This window comes from Panthera leo, chromosome A1, assembly GCF_018350215.1.
Source record: "Panthera leo isolate Ple1 chromosome A1, P.leo_Ple1_pat1.1, whole genome shotgun sequence".
In the NCBI taxonomy this organism is placed as follows: Eukaryota; Metazoa; Chordata; class Mammalia; order Carnivora; family Felidae; genus Panthera; species Panthera leo.
Window position 1 is genome coordinate 73,162,449 of NC_056679.1, and position 20,760 is coordinate 73,183,208.

Genomic DNA, 20,760 nt, shown 5'->3' on the forward strand with positions numbered 1-20,760 from the left:
TGGCATGAGCTGCATAATACCCTAGCACCCAGAACAGTGTCTGGTACATTAGGGGTGTCTGGTAAGTATTTTTTCTACTGGATGAATCTGTGAGTGAATGGCTGTATTCCTTAATCTGTCTATTCACTGGTACCTAGTGCAGATTATGTACAACTGTGTTTAGTCTGTTGTAGATTATGTAGAACTATGTTTGTAAGTGCAATAAATATCTCTCAGGATAAATAGAATTAAGTGTATGAAATGTAAATTTCACGGTGTTATGTTTTACTCTTTACAGGAAGAGTTCTTTCATAATCCTCATGCGATAGATATTGAATCTGAAGACTTCAGCAGCTTGCCTCTTGAAATAAAGCATGAAATCTTGACTGATATGAAAGAATTTACCAAGCGAAGAAGAACATTATTTGAAGCAATGCCAGAGGTGAAATATACAACAGTATATCCATGCTTACGATTAAGAACTTCAGCAAGATTTTTCATTAGAAAAAAGTGGAAATTGATAAGCATTACTTATATAATATCTGCTTCTAGTAAACAGCATTTGTGTCTCCGAGATCCTAGGAAGCATCATATGTTTATAAGTGAACTTAGACACACTTCTTCAAAGAAGCCTTTTGACTTACCGTTTAAGACCAAGTCTTGCCTCCTGCTCTGTCTTCTCGTAACACCCTGTAATGTTTCTTTCTGGTTCTGAGCATTCACATGTGCCTGTCGTGCTCACTTCTGTAATTTCAGCACCTATGTCGGTATCTTTCACATAATAAGTGTTCAGTAGTGGTTCAGTCCGTAGCTTGGAGCATCTGTGCTGGCTCTACACCCACAGAAACCTGGAGCAGGTGGTGTGCGTAGTTGGGGTCAAGCTTGTCTCCTGGTCATGCTACACCAGAAGTTACTACTGCCTTTAGTGGGCAAATGAGCTTTGTTTCCCTTTCTACTGCTACTACCTATGATTTCTCACATCATTCTCTAACTCACTGGAGGACAGAATATGCATTTTGCAGCAGCATTATTCCTGATGAATGGATGTAGTATTTTTTTTTTTCTACAGACTTTTGAACACTTCTTAAATTGATACCAAAAATATGCAAAAGGCAGACAGGCGCTCTTTCTTTCCCTATCACTTCTTTGTTTTTCCATGAAGTATGTGAACATAGGAAAATATGAAGGTACACAGAAATGATATACAAAGGTTAGGAGTAAATTTATTTTCATTTCAGGGGAAAAATCCAGGCTCAGTCTGTGTATCAAGTACTTTATTTCTTAAGTGTGAAAAGATCTCTGGCTGGCCTTTGAGGAGATACAGTTTGGGTTATGTAAACAATGGTGGGAAGACATGGGAAGAAGGGAGACGGTCCTTAATGATTTTCTCCCCTTTGTTCTCTTCCTGCCACAATGGAGCTTGGGGTCTGTAGATGGGAGGGTAGTGTGGCTCAGCCGCCCATTGAATCTGTGCTTCTGATAGCAAAGGGAAGTGCTAGGTCAGCCAGGTGGGACCTTTGTATAATCTGTATATTGGGCAAATGCAATATTGGTAATAGTAATGATGGTAAATAATAACATAATAGTAATAGAAGCAATATAAAGTTGGCAACCTGTTTTTGATCCCGTATCTACCACTTACTAGCCTTGCAACTCTAGGGAGGTTAGTTAACATGTTTGTCTCAGCTTCTTCATCTGTAAATGGAGATAATGGCATGTGTCTTGTGGGGTGGTTGGAAATAATATGGGATGACACATAAAAGCTCTTAGAAGAATGCCTTCCCAGGAATTGCTTTATAAATGTTAACTTATCATTAATAACTGTGGCTGTTGTGATTTATTTGGTGTCTTTTATAGGTCAGGGACCGTGCTAGGCACCTTACTTGCATTCTGGAAGGTTGCCTATCTATTAAGCCGTAATCAAAATGTCACAGTGCCTGGCATGCATTACATGCTCAATAAATGTTTTTTGAGTAAATCATTAAGTCATAAACAGTATTCGTGATTTCTTTTGCCCAGTTCTTTCTGTTTTAAAGATTTTTTTTTAATAAGGCAGTTATAGTTTTTTTGCTAGTATTCAAATTTTACTTTTATAATACAAAAATATCACCAGTGGGAAAAGTCAATTGCTTTTTGTCCCCTTTTGGGGAAAGGGATGGAAATGTGGGAATATTATCTGTATTTAATACAAAAGAATCATTATATTTATTTATTTTCTTTTAGGAGTCTAATGACTTTTCACAGTACCAGCTCAAAGGCTTGCTTAAAAAAAACTATCTAAACCAACACATAGAAAATGTCCAAAGGGAAATGAATCAGCAACAGTCCGGACAAATCCAAAGACAATACGAAGAGGAAGGGGGCTTTTTGAAGGAGGTGGAGTCGAGGAGAGTGGTCTCTGAAGACACTTCACATTACATCTTGATAAGAGGTATCAGGCACCATCACTTACCTGATGGTTGGAAACCAAAAATCTATCGTGTTTCTGAATTCTATGAACTAGACTCTACTTGTGCAGTAATAAATGTATGTAGTTGTTAATGGATTACCTACTGTTGTACCAACCCTTTTTATTTTTATGCTTGTAATTTACTGCTTTAACATTTAATTCCAGTATAATTAACATACAATGTTATATTCATTTCAGGGGTATGTTATAGCGATCCAGCAGTCCTATACGTTATTCAGTGTTCATGTACCAGCCCACTTTAAAATTAATAAATTAACTCAGTGCTGATTAAATGAAAAATTGTAACTTCATTTATGAGAAGCAGCGTTGTTTTATTCATCATACTAGAGGTATAGTGTCTTACTGTAAAACTACGTAATGAGAAGTGTTTTAATTCTTCCTCAGGTATTCAAGCTAAGAAAGCTGCAGGGGTGGGTTCAGAGGTTCTTCCTTCTTCCAGTGAAATGCAGAGCAAGTCTTTTGACGTGAAGTCCTCTCCATGTGGAAAACCAAAGCCACAGGAAGAGCCTGCCACCACCCCTCCTCCTCCAAGAACGTCCCTGGCTGTGCAAGCTGCCGTGCTGGGGGGCAGCTCGGAGGAGGAGTGGGAGAGCAAGGGCCGAAGGCAGTCTGATGGGGAGAACGTACCCATGTCACCGCTCACTCTCTTAGCTATTCAGAAGGCTCTTGACGACGACGATGAAGACATGGAAATGCACGCAGGAAACGATGTGCAGACGGGAGCGTCAGGAGTGAAAAAGCCGCCTGAGGAGGGTTCTGATGAGGAAACTGATGAAGGCCTTAAGGAAGTTGATGGAAAAGGAATGCTGTTGCCAGCAGGACCCCACCTGGCCTGTGTGAACTCTGCACAGGAGTGCGACACCAGCCTTGACAGTGGCCAGAGGCTGGCAGACTCGGCTCATGTGTCACAGCCCGTCAGCGAATCTCGTGTTCCAGAAGAAGAAATGTCACCGAGGTTCACTGTGGCGAACACAGCCTTTCAGACAAGTGATGAGTCCGCAGTTAAGGGTAGAAAAGATCCAGTTCCTTCAGAAAGCACAGTGAAGAGACACAGCGATGCACCCGGACTCCAGAGTGGAGGAGAAGGGACTCCAACACCTCCGACAAGTTCGAGTTCTGTATTGAGGGATGAAACATATGCCAAAGTGTCTGAGCTGCAACCAGACCTTTGTCCATCGGGCAGAAAATATGTTTCCTCTGTTCTTTCAAGTGAGGACGAAGCAGAATGTGAAAAAAGTCCTCTTTCTAAAATCACTGGCACTGTCATTTTTCACGAAACGAGTAATACACAAATTGTCCCTTCAGAGGCAAAAAGGAACTTGGAAGATGTGGGATTGTTTGATGCTAAAGAGAATGAGAATTTCCTGAAAACCGTCCAAGAATCTGCAGCCAAGAACCCAGTGGAATCTGCAGACCAGGACTTCATTTCAGTTCCAAAGTCCACGGAGCCAATGGAAATCGACTCTGAAGAAAGTGAATCTGACGGTAGGTGCTTGTGCTGTTTCAGAGATTCGGAACTGCAGGGTTTCTCATCTGCAGGAGCCGAGGGATCCTTTAGTGTAGTCTCGCTCCCGCTTTGTTCTGGTGATGAACTAGGGACCCAGAAAGGTGAAATGACTTTGCCAAGGACACAAAGTTGGTTCTTTCTGTTGTTGTTTTTAAAAGGAAGGAGTCCCCTGCTCACGCTCTGTCTCTCTCTCTCTTTCTCTCTCTCTCAAAAATAAATAAACATTAAAAAAAAATTAAAGGGAGACCTGGGGTCCCAGTTGGTTAAGAGTTCGACTTCGGCTCAGGTCATGATCTTATGTTTCGTGGGTTCGAGCCCTGCATTGAGCTCTGTGCTGACAGCTGGGAGCCTGGAGCCTGCTTTGGATTCTGTGTCTTCTATTCTCTCTCTGCCCCATCCCCTTGTACTCTTGTCTGTCTGTCTCTCTCAAAAATAAATAAAAAACATTAAAAAATTAAAAAAATTAAAATATAAAAGGAGGGAGTACCTTAGTTGGAAAAGGTAAAGGTGAGTCTTTTAGTTTTTTATAACTTCTTGTTTTGAAATAATAACACACTTAATAAAATTGAAAGACATTACAAAACATCTTAGTTCCTTTACCCAGTACCTCAGTGGCTAGCATTTTACCACATTTGCTTTATCATATCTCTTTGTTTATATACATTTATATGTACATAGACTTCTATATGGCTATCCTCATTTTTTAAAAATGTTTATTTTTTCAGAGAGAGAGAGAGAGAGAGAGAGCGCACAAGGAAGGGAGGGGCAGAGTGAGAGAGGGAGACACAGAATCTGAAGCAGGCTCCAGGCTCTGCACTGTCAGTGCACAGCCAGACATGGGGCTTGAACCCATGAATCATGAGATCATGACCTCAGCTGAAGTCGGACGCTTAACTGACTGAGTCACCCAGGTGCCCCATGTATGGCCGATCCTCATTATTCACAGGTTTTTATCTGTGAAGTTGCCTACTTACTAAAATTTATTTGTAACGCAGAATCAATACTTATCAGTAGTGTCTTTGTGGTCATTCCTGGACCTGAATAAAGTGGCTAAAAGTTAGAATTGCCATTCCGTTCCCAGCTAAGGTTGAACAAGATGTCACTGTGCCTTCTTATTTCAGCTGTCCTACAGAGGTGACCATAGCGTGAATATGGAAGGGAGCAGGGAAGTGTAGACCAAAAGCTCTGGCTCAGGGTCTAGTTGGATGGGGTTTGAATCCCAGTTTTGGCACCTGTTAGTGGGGCAGCCTCAGGCAAGTCTCTTAACACTCCTAAACCTCATTTCCTCGTTTGTAAGATAAAGAAAACAGAATTTACCAAGATACGTTGTTATTAGGATTTGAGATTATAAATATATTTACTCTGTGAACAATGACTATTCATGGATTAGGAGTTTGCAGTGACTTTATCGAACATACTGCGATGAATAGCGAGAATTGACTCTACACATACACAAGGTAACTTTTTTCCTGGTGTCTGCTGAGTTTCATTCTAAAGATACTGTTTCTTCCTTATAATTAGTATTTTATGGAAAGGAATTTTTGAGGCTGTGTAAATATGCTGTTTCTGAACAAACCTTTGATTACTATCATGTTGCCAAATGGTAGGGTTTTTTTTTTTTTTTTTGAAAGAGAGAAAGAGTGCGTGAGTGTGCCAGCCAGGAAGGGGCAGAGAGAGCAAGAGAGAACCTTGAGCAGGCTCAATGGCCAGCTCAGAGCCTGCTGTGGGCTCGATCTTGCAACTGAGATCATGACCTGAGCTGAAATCAAGAGCTGGATGACCAACCGACTGAGCCACCCAAGGCTTCTTGCCAAATGGTAGTGTTTTAGTTCATTGTTCCTTATGTATTTTTTGGTTTACATCCTTCTGTAAGGAAGATTTCCCCCCTTTCCCCATTTATTATTTTTTTATATCAATGTGGACCCAAGAATTCTTACTTTATTATGATTATTGTGATTTATGATGCTGTCGTACTTTATTTCTGGAATTGTCCCAGCTTTGGCCAGTGTGGGCCCCTTTAGGCTGGCTCCTGTGACTTTGGACAATTCCCCATTATATTTTGAGCATTTCTTTACTTTCTGGTCAAGATATTCCAGATTTCTTTTCTACTTATCCTGCCCTGTCCTGTCCCTGGGTCCAAGCAGTTCACCAAAGAGCCCTAGTCCTTGTAATGGAGCATGATGTTTGGAAACCAAGGTCTGGACACTGAGTGTGTTCACCGTTACTGGGGTGTCATTGCTTCAGGCCCTCTCAGGGACAAAGCCAGGAAATATATTTATGTATACACACACAAACGTGCACACACCCATCTATATTTATTTCTCTACAAATAAGTATGAATTACACATGTACAAATCTGTAAGTTCATAGTAGTATCTGCAGTCCAATTCAATATTACAGATTTCATATTAGCTTCCACCTTTGTTCTAATTTCTTTTCCAAACAGTGAAAAACCTGACTCCTATTGTCCTTAATACATTAACCAATTGCTTGTTCTCTCTCGGTTTGTAACCATCTGATCCCATTGGTGTCCTCCTTGGTCCTGGCTGTCTTCTTGGCTCCAGTCCCCACTCTGGGATCTCCAGCCCACTCTGTCCTGATTGCATCCTGAAATCCAGCCTCCTCCACCTGAAGGGAAGGAAGGGAATCAATTTTTTTCACAGAAAAGAAAAGACACAAGAGAGGAGGGAAGGCAAGTGTAAGAGAAGAGCTATTTCCCCTGAGTACTTATCCAGGATTCTTTCCGCTAAGTCACAGCTTCATTCTTTGCTATGTTCTAGTGAAGTAGCATGAAAACATATTTAACAACCTACATGATTGTTTACATCTCTGATTATACCCTTTTGTGAACTTTAAAACAATATTAGTTAACTTAGCATATTTGCATAAAGCTTATATGCAAATCTTTGAAAGCTTGGTTCCTAACTTCAAAGGCAGTGCCAGTTTACCTAATGGAAAAGGCTTATTGTGAAGTTATAGATATTTATTATTAAATATATTTAATAGTAATATGTTATTGTTACATGTTTTCTATTAAATTCAAATCTTTTGAGAGTAAAACATTTTTTTATAAAATTTTTTTGCTTATTTATTTATTTTGAGAGAGAGAGATAGCACGAGCAGGGGAGGGGCAGAGAGAGAGGGAGAGAGAGAATCCCAAGCGGGGCTTGAATTCAAACTGTGAGATCATGATCTGAGCCGAAATCAAGAGTTGGACACTTAACCAACTGAACCACCCAGGTGTCCCACCGTGAAACATTTTTAAGGATACTTTGGAAAGCTCTTGATGATTTCAGGATAGTTTTAATGTTTCACTTATAAATAAAGTGATCTTGTTCATTTTGGTCCAGGAAGTTTCATTGAGGTCCAGAGTGTACCTAGTAGTGATGAACTTCAAGCTGAGTCACATGAAGCTTCCAGACCTCCCTCTGAACAAGATGAAGAGGAACCAGTAGGAACTGAGAAGGAAGAAGCCACTGGTGACTCCGAGGGCCCCCTAAGACACAACTCTGGAAGTGAGGCCTTGGATATTGAGCCACGCGACGAAGCTGAAAAAGATGCAGACAGTTCACTCAATGAATGGCAAGATATTAATTTGGTAATAATATGACATTGAGTTTTAGCTTATTGCTAAGAAAGAGCCAAGTTAAACAGCTTTTGAGCTTTAAGGAGTTACTGGATGAACATTTATTAGCTATTTGCATGCTTTTTTTTTTTTCCCCTTAAATAACAAACTTATTTTTTCATACTTCTGGTGATTGGGAAGTCTAAGATCAAGGTGCAGGCTATTGTTGGTTCCTGGTGAGAGCTCTTTTTCTGGCTTGTAGATGGCTGCCTTCTTGCCATGTCCTCACATGGTACGGGTGGAGTGGGGTGCGGGAGGGGGCTGGTAGAGGAGGGGAGGAAGAGGGTAGGGAGAGAGGGAAGGAGATACCTCTTTTTCTAAGGCTACAGTCCTATCAGATTAGGGCTCCACCTTTATGACCTCATTTAACCTTAATTATCTCCTGAAGATACTATCTCCAGATGCAGTCACATCTGGGGTTAGGGCTTTAACATGTGAAATTTGGGGGAACACAATTCAGTCCACAGCAAGAACCACATACAGTAGCACCTAAAAGCATAAAATACTGTGTGTGCAGCTTATAACATATGTGAAAGATAACGTTCAAAACTGCAAACACTAATGATAGAAATCAGGGAAGACCTAAATACATGTAGTTTTGGATGGGAAGACTCAATATCATTAAGATTCCAGTTCTCCCCAAACTGATCCATAGATTAATGGAATTCCAGTAAAACCCAACAGAAATTTTTGTTGGATATTAACAAGCTTATTCTAAAATTTATGCGCAAAAGCAACGAAACTAGAGTACTCAAAACAATTTTGAAAAAGAAAAAAATTGGAGGACTTATACTACTTGATATCAGGATTTACTATAAAGCTACAGTAATCAGGACAGTATTATATTGGCTAAAGGGTAGATACATAGATCAGTAGAACAAACTAGAGTCCAGCAACAGAACCAAGCAACAATAATCAAGACAGTTTACTCTTGGCATAAAGGTAGACACATAGATCAACAGAACTTAATAGAAAGTACAGAAATAGATCTGTGCGTGTATGGACAACAGATTTTCAACAATGCTACAAAGGCAGTTGGATGGAGAAAGGATAGTCTTTTCAGTGGTGCTAGAAAAATAAAAGAGCTTTGGTGCCTTGAATGATATACCAAAATCAACTAAAACATCACAAATTTTGAGGCAATGTGAAGTTGAGTCTTCTGACTTTGTTTTTTCAAAGTTGCTTCACTGTAATAAATTCTATGCATTTCCACATAAATTTTAGAATTAGCTTCTCAGTTTTGATGAGATTGCGTTGAATACACAGATCGATTTGGGGAGAATTAGCATCTTAGCAACACTGTATCTTCTGATCAGTGAACACAGGATATATCTTGATTCACTTAGATCTTTTGCAGTTTTCTCAGCAGTGTTTTACAGTTTTCCTTGTATAACTCTTACATATCCTTTGTCAGATTCATCTCCAAGTATTTCATATTTTTGATGTTATAGAAATTGATTTTAGTTTTTACAGTTTATAGCTTTTAGTGTATTCACAGTTATGTAATCATCACAGTTTTAGAACCTGTGCATCACCCCAAAAAGAAGCCTTGTACTGATTAGCAGTCATACCCCATGTCTTCCCTCAGCCCCTGGGAACCACTCATCAGTGGTCCACTCATCGACTTTCTGTCTCTGTGGATTTGTCTTTTCTGGAAATTCCAGATAAATGGGAGCATACAACTTGTGCCTTTTGTTTCTGGCTCCATTCATTTAGCAGAATGTTTTCAAGGTCCATCCATGTTATAGCATGTGTTAGTACTTTTTTTTTTTTTAATTAAAAAAAATTTTTTTTAAGTTTATTTATTTATTTTGGGAGAGAGAGAGAGCATGCACATGCACGAGTGAGCTGGGAGCAGCAGAGACTGAGAGAGAGAGAGAGAGGGAGAGAGAGAGAGAGAATGAATCCCAAGCAGGCTCTGCATTGTCAGTGCAGAGCTGGATGCAGGGCTCTAACTCACAAACCGAGAGATCAGGACCTGAGCTGAAATCAAGAGTTGGACGTTTAACTGGCTGAGCCACCCAGGTGCCCCAGGACTTTATTTCTTTTTATTGCCAAATAGTATTCCACTGTATGGATACATACCACATTTTATTCGTTCATCATTTGGTGGACATTTGGGTTGTTTATACTTTTTTGGCTATTATGAAAAATGTTGTTATAAACTTCCATGTATAGGTTTTTGTGAGGATGTATGTCTTCATTTCTCTTTGGTCCACACCTAGGGAATAGAATTGCTGGGTCACAGGGTAACTGTGTTTAATCTTTTGAGGACCCATCAGACTTTTAATTCAATTTGTTTAAACTCAAAAACCCAAAACTCAACAGTTTACCCATTTCTCCCCCTCCCCAGCCTCCCCAGCAACCACCAATTTATTCTCTGTATCTACAACCTATTAAAATCTTTTTAATTAAAAAAATTTTTTTAGATTCCACCTGTAAGAAAGATCATGTGGTAATTGTCTTTCTCTAATTTATTTTACTAGCATAATGCCCTCAAGGTCCATCCATGTTGTCACAAAAGGCAAGATTTCATTGTTTTTTTATGGCTGAATAGTATTTTCATTGTATGCATGTATAACACAGTTTGCTTTCTTTCTTTTTTAAAAAGATTTTGCTTTTAAGTAATCTCTACACTCAACTTGGGGCTTGAACTCACAACCCTAAGATCAAGAATCCCATGCTCTATTGGCTGAGCCAGCCAGGCCCCCCTATACCACAGTTTCTTTACGCGCAGTTTCTATTTGCATACATCTTGTTCTTGCTGATGGCTCCTCTTTTGTGTAGGTTGCTGTCTGGGATGGTCTCCACTTCCGTGTGATTTAGTGAGGGAACTCTAAAGAAATTAGACTTACTCAGAAATCCAAGTGGAAAACTTCATAAGGAAGAGAGCTTATTTGGTAATTTACTCAGACTAAATGCAAGCTTTTTGTAAGACATGAGTTTAATTGGATTATTAATATAATTATCTACAGATGAAATTATTTTATAGGAGGAACTGGAAACTCTGGAGAGCAACCTGTTAGAACAACAGAATTCACTGAAAGCACAAAAACAGCAGCAAGAACGGATTGCTGCTACTGTGACAGGGCAGATGTTCCTGGAAAGCCAGGTAGGTGTACCAGCTCAAGCCTCCTTTAATGGTACATAGCGCTGCTTGTACTTAATCGGATTCCCCAAGGGAATGCAGTAAGTGAAATGTTTACACACTGCTCCCATTTCTGGTCACGGCCAGGTCCTGCATTCCACAGGGGTGATTGCGTGTCTGTAACTCCTCAGGAACTTCTTCGCCTGTTTGGGATTCCCTACATTGAGGCTCCCATGGAAGCAGAGGCTCAGTGCGCCATCCTGGATTTGACTGATCAAACTTCTGGAACAATCACTGATGACAGTGATATTTGGCTGTTTGGAGCACGGCATGTCTATAAAAACTTTTTTAATAAAAACAAGTTTGTAGAATATTACCAGTATGTGGACTTTCACAACCAACTTGGTAAGACTTCAGAGTATGATTACTTTGAATTTGTATTATGAATTTTTTCCTGTCCAAAGAACTAATTTGATGTATTAATGGAAATGGTTGGTCTATACAAGTTTTCATGTAAGTGATCTTTTGCTTATATAGAGGAATAGGATTTTTAAATTAGAATTAAGAATTAAAACCCTAGTAATGTTTAGGCATGTTCTGCATTTTTAATTCCCTGACCTGCTTAGACTTTGACTGGTTACCTGAGGTCTCCAGAGTAAACCAAAGGTGGTAGAGATGGGGAGGCAGGGGGGAGTCACTCCTGCTGGAGTCGTGAGCTTCTTGGCCCTCTGTTGGCTTTTCTGGCAGTGATTCTTCCTTTTCCCATTTATTTAACAAATATATATCAATTCCTCTATGCCAGGTATTGTCCTTGGCAGTGGGGAAACAGCGGAGAATGAAAGTCTGGTAGGAGAAACAGATGATAAGTGTAAACCATAATTCGACATAAGTACCATATATAAAAATAAAGCTGTAAAAGAGGAGAGGGTGACTTATAGGCACAGGAAGTGTGTGTGCTGTCGTATACAGAGTTGTGCTAAGGAAAGACTACTAATAGGTAGCTTTTGGGCTAGGACCTAAAAAAAAGAGGTAGTGAGTGTTGTACATACCTTAGGGATGAGCGTGTCTGACAAAGGCCCTAGAGAGTGCAAAGGCCCTGAGGCAGAGGCTTGCTTGGTGTGTTCTAGTAAAAATGTTAAAAATATAAAATGATTTTTACTTTTATAGGATTAGACCGGAATAAATTAATAAATTTGGCCTATTTGCTTGGAAGTGATTATACAGAAGGAATACCAACTGTAGGTTGTGTTACAGCCATGGAAATTCTCAATGAATTCCCTGGACATGGCCTGGAACCTCTCCTAAAATTCTCGTAAGTTCTTTGTTAATTTCTTTAATTCAGATGTTTATGTAAATACCCAGTGTAACAAACAGAACTATTATTTACATCATGAACTGTTACAAATCACTGTTCATTGGGAAAACAGAAGGAGGAATAGATTGGGTTACTAAACTTGTTTTCCCTTTTCTATAGTTCAATGAAATCAGAGACAATGTTTTTAGAGACACCAGGCTTATCCTAGTTCAGGGGTACATAGCCAGGCCTATGGGATTTCATAGGCAAGTAGAAATTCTGTTTCATTCATTCAGATATTTATTTAGTAGGGACTGTGTGTCAGACAGCCTGCAAGACTGGGGTAGGAGTGATAACTAAGTCTCCACTGCGCTCTCACGGAGCCCCATGCTCTTGGGGAAGAAGAGAAACAAACATGTACCTGTACTTGTGTGTGTCAGGTGTTCTGAACAGTCAGGCAGAGAAGGCATGGAAATAGGATGCTGAGAACTTTGTATTGGGCCCTGCTGTCCTTCTTGCTGAGTGTACTCAGGTGCGTCCCCTGGTGGGGCTGCCTTCCAGCCAGAGCCCAAGTTGTGTTGTCCTTCGGGTACTGAGATGGTAGTTAGGACGATGTCTGTGAAAGTCCTTCTTTCTTTCAGGTTAGTCATTGATCGCATTTAAAAAAAAATGGAATGTAAGTCATATACCATAAATTTCACAGTTCAGTGGCTTGTAGTTTATTTGTGACGTTGTGATGACATTTTCTAACCACCACCTTGTCATGAGATACTGTTTGGTAGTAGTTGACTTAATGATTCTTTAGAGTTCTTTCCAGATGTGCCTCCTGTGTCTGAAAAATGCTCAGATGTTCTTCTCTAAAGGATCAGTGATTAAAATTAAAACTTAAATACAGAAATGGTTTTAATATTCGCTGTACTCCAGCTGTAGCATACATATCAATGTATGTATTTTATGCTTTCTTTATTTCTGTCTTCATAATTTGCATATTATTGAGGAAATAATATACTGGAAGTCACTTACTAGGTAGCTTGTAGGTCATGGTATATCAGTAACTTGAAAAACTGCAAATAACTTTATTATACAAATAATAGAAAGATTATGACATGAATTAAAGCAATGGTTACAGTTAATATTTTGATTTATATAATTTTAGACTTTTCTATGCACAGTATACTCTATTCATTGTATACAAACATACATACATGTGTACTCATATAAGTGTGTATTATTTCTTTTTATAAGAATGGGATGATTTCATCTACCTTTTACAATGTATAGGTTATTATCAGGGTCTTTTTAAAATTTTTAGTTTTTAGTTTTTTTAATAAACATTTTTTCGGAGAGAGAGAGAGCACGAGCAGGGGAGAGGGGCAGAGGGAGAGAGAGAATCTTAAGCAGGCTTCATGCCCAGTGCAGAACCTGATGCGGGTCTCAATTTCACGACCGTGAGATCATTACCTGAGCGGAAATCAAGACTTGGACGTTTAACTGATTGAGCCACATGGGTGCCCCAAGTATCAGTTTTTAATGACTCTGTGGTAGTCTTGATGTATCATGATTAATTAATTTAATCAGAAGCTGGTTGTTATTTTTATTTTTTTTAAGTCTAAACAAACATGATTTGAGTGTCTTTATAGACATATATTTGGGTTCTTACCTAATTATTTTAGGATAAGTAAAAATGGTATTTGGGTTTTCAATTTGATATCCCAATTTTTTTTTGTTGGTGAAAATTTGAATTTCTGATACAGTGAATGCCTATTTATGCCAGTTTTTCTCTCTCAGTAAATTTTGCTTGTTTGTTGTCAGTTGAATGGTGTACATTTTCAGAGTCCACTTTAGCCGTTTCTGGTTTGCTTGTCTAGCTGGTCGATGGCAGAGAGGAGCAGCCTTCGCTGTGCCTGGCTGGGCAGCGTTAAGGCCAATGTGGAGTTAAAGAGCAGGAAGAGAAGCTGAAGAGCAGTAAAATTGAGGACGTTGCCTTGCTTTCATTTCTGCGTTCCCTTTCTCCCAAGCGGGCCCTGGCCAGTCACCCTCCACCCCTGTAAGGTGGAGCTGCTCTGGGCTCGCCTGCCGAGTTCAGCCCAGCTGTGCGTGGTTTGGCCAACCACGAAAGAGGGGCTCTAATTTTGAATTGGCTACCAACATTTAAACTGGGGGATATTTCACAGAACATTTTGGATGCTTGGGGGAAAATGAGGTCTGAAAACACTGGGCCCAAAGAGCCCCGAAAGAGCAGGGCCAGAGAACAGCAGTCCACCCCGCTGACCTGGCCCGGGCCCAGACCCTTCAGTCTTACCACAGTCGCTTCCGCCTGCAGGGCTGATTGGCCGACTCTCTTGCATCTTTATGTGAGTGCCTGGCCCTCTTGCTTTCAGAGGGGTGATTGTTTCTTGTGAGGAGTGCTCAGCGTGTTGTGCTGCTCCTCCTAGCGGACAATCCGAATTACTTATCTCAAAGGTGAAAATTCAAAAGAGTGGGGAAGAATTACAGGTATTCCCTTAGTGCACTCTTGGAAACGGTATTCTTTTTTCCTTTTTCCTTTTGGCCCTGCAACGAAGACTGCAGTTAGTCTTTTGTAACACTAGATGGCGCTCCTGCATCGGTGAGGTGGGGCTGGCTGAGAGCAGACCTGAGTTAGTTTCTGATACTAGTAAGCATGTTAAGCAGTGGAACATGAGATAGAGGTTTTGTTTTTTTTAAGTTCCATTGAATGTATAGATTGGTGAGGGTTATCTTTATGTTTTTATTTTAACTTTATGCCATTCGTGTTTCCTAATTGTATAAATTTTTCTGGTTATCTCTTGCTATATTATGAAATACGTTAAACCTCAGCGGCTTCAGACAGCAGCAGCCATTGATTTTGCCCATGAATCTGCAGTTTGGTGAGGCTGTGTGGACGTGTCTTGTTGGGTTCCATGTGTGTCGGGGGCCGCTCCGCTGGGCTAGAGGATCCACTGGAGTTGGAGCCACAGATCTGGCCAGTGGTGCTGACTGTCAGCCGGGAGCCCAGCCAGAATGGTGGACCCTGTCCGTCTGGACCTCCTCACTAGCGGGCGCTTCCTCACAGCATGTCGGCTGCTTCCGAGGCAGATATTCTCAGGGCCGGGATGTGGAAACTGCAGCCCCTGAAGACCTGGCCCAGCATCACTTCCTTGGTCACAGAGCCCACCCGGCTCGAGGGAAGGGATGCCAAGCCACTTCTGGATGGCAGGAGAGTCACGGAACGTGTGGCTGTCTTGAACTTGCCATGGTAATTTATGGTCACGATGGAAAAACTGAGGAAGGAATAAAACATGAAGAAGAAAATGAACAGCTCTGTCCTTGCTTAGAACATTGCCTATGGGGCGCCTGGGTGGCGCAGTCGGTTAAGCGTCCGACTTCAGCCAGGTCACGATCTCGCGGTCCGTGAGTTCGAGCCCCGCGTCAGGCTCTGGGCTGATGGCTCGGAGCCTGGAGCCCGTTTCTGATTCTGTGTCTCCCTCTCTCTCTGCCCCTCCCCCGTTCATGCTCTGTCTCTCTCTGTCCCAAAAATAAATAAAAAACGTTGAAAAAAAAAAAATTAAAAAAAAAAAAAAAAGAACATTGCCTAGCCCACAGTAAAATAATAGTTGTTACTGTTTTTCTTATTTTAAATTGGCTTGCTTATGTTTTCTCTTTCTCACATATATGCATTTTCCCCAAAATTGATGTTATACTTTATATAGAGTCATGTTCTGCATTTTTAAAAATTTAACATGTTCTTGGCATTTTTACATATTCTTAAATATTCTTGGGTCTGTTACTATAGTTGGTTTGAGGTAAATGATACAGTTGACTTCATTTTACTGCAAGAAAGAGACCCAGAGAAGCTGTGGGCTCTGGAGGGAGATCCTCAGGTTCTGACCCTCCCAGTCCCAGCTGTGAAATCTTGAGCAGGTAGTGACTTCTGCTGGCATTCAGCTCTTCATCTGTGATGTGAGGACAGTGGTCGGACTGTGGTCGTGTGATATACGGCGTGTAGAAGAGCTAACACGGTGCCAGGCACGGTAGGCTTTCAGTCAGTGTTTGCCATCGTTACATGTTGTGGTGAAGAACATTAAAAATGATGAAGTTGTTCTCTGTGGGTCTTAGGATTTGTTCTGGAGTCGGGACTTGACGTTGCGTCTTCTATCTAAGTATAGGCCTGTATCTGCAGCGTTTCCACTATAATGTCGTGGTCTGTCTCCTTTGCCTTCCAGAGAGTGGTGGCATGAAGCTCAAAAAAGTAAGAAGATAAGACCTGACCCTTATGACACCAAAGTGAAAAAAAAATTACGGAAGCTGCAACTCACACCTGGCTTTCCCAACCCAGCTGTGGCAGACGCTTACCTCAAACCTGTGGTGGATGACTCCAGGGGGTCATTTCTGTGGGGGAAGCCAGATCTCGACAAAATTAGAGAATATCCTTTTACTTCTTAAAATATAAAGGAACGCTGAGCCAAGTATGTGTTTCCGTTTGCAACTGAGGGAACATGCACTAGGATCCGCTTTTTCTTAACATTCTGTCTATCTAAGATGCTCCTTTTTCTCTCTCCTTAGGATTTTTCCTTTTCCTTTTTTTTTTTTTTTGTGGTAAAATACACTGTACAGAATTTATCATCTTAACATTTTAAGTGTACCCATCAGTGCCGTTAAATACATTCACATTGTTGTGCACCAATCCCCACCATCTACCCCCATATTGTTTTCATCCGGAAAGAACCGAAATCCTGTCCCCATTACACAGTAACTCCCCTTCTGCCTCCACTCAGCTCTTGGTGACCACAGTCGGCTGTCTCTGTGATTTTGACTAAGGACCTCCTTGACTAAGGAATCCTACAGTATTGGTCTTTTTGTGTCTGACTTATGTCACTTAGCGTAATGTCTTCAAAGTTCATCCATGTTGTAGCACGTGTCAGAGTTTCCTTCCTTTTAAGGCTGAATAACACTCTGTTGTGTGGATGCCCCACATTTTGCTTATCTGTCCATCTATAGGTGGCTACTTGCGTTGCTTCCGTGTTTTAGCTATCATGAATAATCTCTTTAGCGTTAAACAAGGTCTTTCCTGAAATAAGTAGTGATAAGCATTCATAGATACTACCACAAACTAAGTATTAATTCATTCTGAAAGAATAGAAAAGATTAGTAGTTTTGTTTTTTATTATTATTTATATGTTCCTTTCTGCATATTTAAATAATGATTTGGATAGGTGTTTAAATGTTTAACAGTATTAGTCTAACTACAATATTTTTCTCTCAAAGACGTATGTATGATATCTGAAACTTGTTTTTAATCTAGGTTAACTGTTTTCCATAGTAACGAGTCTTTGATGTCCTAAAATGAGAATTGGATATGTCTTATCTTAGAGGACACTGAAGTCATTGTCATTCTTTTCTCTACCACTTTATTCCTTATAAATATGAAAATCTCTAAGATCTGGGGAATGGAATTAGGGTGAGTTCTTTGGACCTTTTTATTTATCACTTGTTTAAATATATTTAAAAAACACGTAGAAGCCTTAACTGCCTGCATATTTTGTCAGCGTTATTTTGGCTGGAACAGGACAAAGACAGATGAGTCTCTGTTTCCGGTATTAAAGCAACTGAACGCCCAGCAGGTAATCATGGCAGCTCTTTTCCTAAATTCAGGGTGAGGAGTGAACTTAGGAAGGCTGTGAGTGGCAGCTGTTAAAGATGAGTTACTCTTTTATCTTAGGGCATATGACATCCATTTTAAAATTATTATGCTTTAGATAGGAGAACAGAGGAAAACAGAAAAAGAAAACTGCACTTTGTCTTAATTTTTGAATTTCACTCTTAGGGCTGGACTTTGGTGTCTTTGCATTATTCATTCTGACTTTGAAAAAAACAGTCTAATAATGTATCACACACTGAGGTGTTTATGGTTGAATATTTTACTTTTTCAGAGCTATTTTCATTTTTAAAAAGTCGGGGAAGTGTCCAGTCCAAAGCAATCCTGATCATTAAATTCTCAAGTACTAATGCTCCTTAATTCTATATGTGAATCATCATCATTATGGCATGTTGGCAGGAGAGATTTTTGAGGAGAAACGAGGCCTTTGTATGTCCCTCAGTTCTCCCTAGTTGGTAAATAATTGTGTCTTGCTCATCTGTGAGTATGTTCCTACCCATACAGAAAACTGTTCCTACCCCAGGAACAACCTCCAAAATATTTCTACTGAATGGTTTACCTGTACGTATGGGACCATATCCTGTAAGATACTTATATTTAAATCTATTGTCATCAAGCTCGGTTAGTTTTGAAAAAAAAAAAAAAAACAAAAAAACACAACATAAAACTGACATGCTTTTCCAGAAAGAGTCTCCTGTTGCTTATTTGAGGGCTCTCTCTAATACAGACGTTGTATGCCAACAGACTCGGAAAGCTTCTTGGCTTAGTGACTGATTACTCCTTAATTTCAGATATATTTTACTATAATATGTTTTTTCCCTTACCTTGTAGAAGTTAGTATAAATTTATTTCCCCTAAATTAGAGAGTGAAAAAAATGCATTAAAATTATCCATTATTTACTTTCTCTGACACAGATGTTAACATTTAGGTCTATTTTCTTTTATTCCCACCCCCACCCCCATTCCTACATAGATTTATTGTCACACATAAGTGCAGTCTGATAGATCTGACTCCCCCCATACTTAATAACAGAGGACTATTTTCTGTATTGCGTAGGTTTCATAATTTCAAGTGACCAGATTGCATTTCATCGAAGAGATTTCACTTACTGGTTGAGTTTACTTAGCAGGCCCTCCATTTTCAGGTTTTCCTAAATAATGGTGTGATGAACATTAGGCATATAACTTTTCCCGAATGCAACTGTCCTCCTAGAAGAGGGGTTGCTAACCAAAACACATGCCTGTTTCCTACGACTCCCAATATGCTGTGAGGTTGTCTCCTCAGTGTATCGCATGAGGATGATGAGTTCAAAAGAAAGGAAGAGTGAAATTTGGAAACAGACCCGTGACACTGTGTTGCTCCTGGAGGAGGTGGTCTTTTTGGCTACTGAGAAATATTTCAGTCTCATTACGTGCCTTGGAAGGGGGTTCTTATTTGAGCTGTGTATGGGGGACTTGGGGGTGACAGAGGTGGTACAAGTACTGCTTTAAGTATGCTCTAGAAAAATAAAACCTATCTCCAGCAAATCACGTAGGAGAGATTTGGCTTTTGAGAGAGAATGAATTCATATTCTCTGAAACAGCCCTCCGAAGCTGGTGATCAAGGTGGAACTCTTTGATTTGCTTTAGAAAGTTTACCTCCTTGGCTGATTTTTTATTTCATTTCATTTTTTTAGACACAGCTCCGAATTGATTCTTTCTTTAGATTAGCTCAACAGGAGAGACGAGATGCTAAGGGTATTAGGAGCCAGAGACTTAACAGAGCTGTGACATGTATGCTGAGAAAAGAAAGAGAAGAAGAGGCCAGTGAAATAGAAGCGGTGTCTGTTGCCATGGAGAAAGACTGTGAGTTCCCGGATACGGCACAAGGAAAAACCCAGAAGAGAAGCATGGCAAATAAACGGAAAGAGTCATCAAACCTGAAAAGAAAGAGGCTTTCAGATCCTAAGCAAGTGAATAAATGTGGTGGGTTTCTGGGGGGCACCTGCCTCTCGCCGTCATCCGGGGCGTCTTCTGGGGAGGATGCTGAGTGTGTATCTTCGGTGAACCTGCAAAGGGGGAAAGCAGCCGAGGAGCCCCCCATCAGCCGTCCGGCTTTGCCAAGAGCAGGGCGCCCTGCTCCTGTCCGCGACGAAGACTCGACCAGCAGCAGCTCTAGTGATGATGACCGAGCAGGGACAGCATCAGTGCTGGTGACTGCCAGATCTGTGTTTGGGAAGAAAAAGGGCAAACTGAGAGGTACCAGAGGGAGAAAGAGGAAAAGCTAATTTAAACCAGTGTGTTCTCCGCCATCGGGTACAACTTAACATCTCATAATGAATTTGTTGTGATGAAATAGTACAATTAAAAGTATTTGCACAATTTTTTTATTGTGTGGTTTGTAAAACTACGGATGCAGAGCTTGACAGTTACTTGTTTTCTGATATGTTTTTCTAGTGTTTTCCACGTCATTGAGTGTTTCCTTGTATTCATAGTCTTTGTTCATGTTTCTATTATCATATGGTGTCTGATGCTTTCTGACAGCATTGACAGAAAGGAAGGGATTTCTGTTGGTCAGTGGTCAGTGTCTATATGCATTCCCCCTGACTTTCCGACCCAGACGAGAAGAAAGATCTCCTTATTTCTTATTCCATAACAGTGGCAGTTGCCCACAACTACGTGAAGTCCTGTTTTCTGCACCTTCCCCTTTTTCCTCAGCGGCCATGTAAGAGGATAGCAGGAGGGAACCTCACTTTGCTGCCACATCCTTTGAAAAGTATGTTTGCTGTGGTTCTAGCAAAATAATGAGGAAGCTGGAATGGGGTGCGTGATTCCCCTGTGTTAACTGTATACGGGAGCCTCTGTACCGTAATGTTTCTCTTTTAAGATAATTTGGTTGTCACAAGCCGACTTGTGTGTAAGTGGCTGTGGGGGCTCAGGACTGCGCCTGAACCGGTGTAGTTGGGTGACTTCAGGGGTGGCTTCCAGAGGTCGATTACCGTTGATAGAGACATTGCTCTAGAGTGCCCTGGCCACGGTTACTTTAGTGTTGCTCCTGCTGAGACCTCTCCCAACAGCGGCTCTCAAAGTTCTGATTGCTTGTGGTGAAGAGCAGGCTGAGCTTGGGTTCTTTGGCCCTCAGAGGTACTGTCTACCCAAGTC

At 40.6% G+C, this 20,760-nt stretch overlaps 1 protein-coding gene across 2 annotated transcripts in view; it reads left to right on the plus strand.

Annotated features, from left to right (window-relative positions):
• Window positions 1-20,096, plus strand: part of LOC122214870 (basic immunoglobulin-like variable motif-containing protein) — an 80,360-nt gene extending 60,264 nt beyond the window's left edge. The window contains exons 15-24 of one of the 2 annotated variants that reach the window (XM_042930112.1): window positions 278-421; window positions 2,203-2,410; window positions 2,834-3,934; window positions 7,307-7,554; window positions 10,574-10,693; window positions 10,861-11,074; window positions 11,837-11,981; window positions 16,187-16,387; window positions 17,500-17,584; window positions 19,296-20,072. In XM_042930112.1, coding sequence (XP_042786046.1) covers window positions 278-421; window positions 2,203-2,410; window positions 2,834-3,934; window positions 7,307-7,554; window positions 10,574-10,693; window positions 10,861-11,074; window positions 11,837-11,981; window positions 16,187-16,387; window positions 17,500-17,584; window positions 19,296-19,886 — 3,057 coding nt within the window. In that variant the 3' untranslated portion in view covers window positions 19,887-20,072. Of the gene's footprint in view, window positions 1-277; window positions 422-2,202; window positions 2,411-2,833; window positions 3,935-7,306; window positions 7,555-10,573; window positions 10,694-10,860; window positions 11,075-11,836; window positions 11,982-16,186; window positions 16,388-17,499; window positions 17,585-19,295 lie in introns of both variants that reach the window. The other variant, XM_042930106.1, reaches the window with a different exon arrangement.
• Window positions 20,097-20,760: the final 664 nt, after the last annotated feature.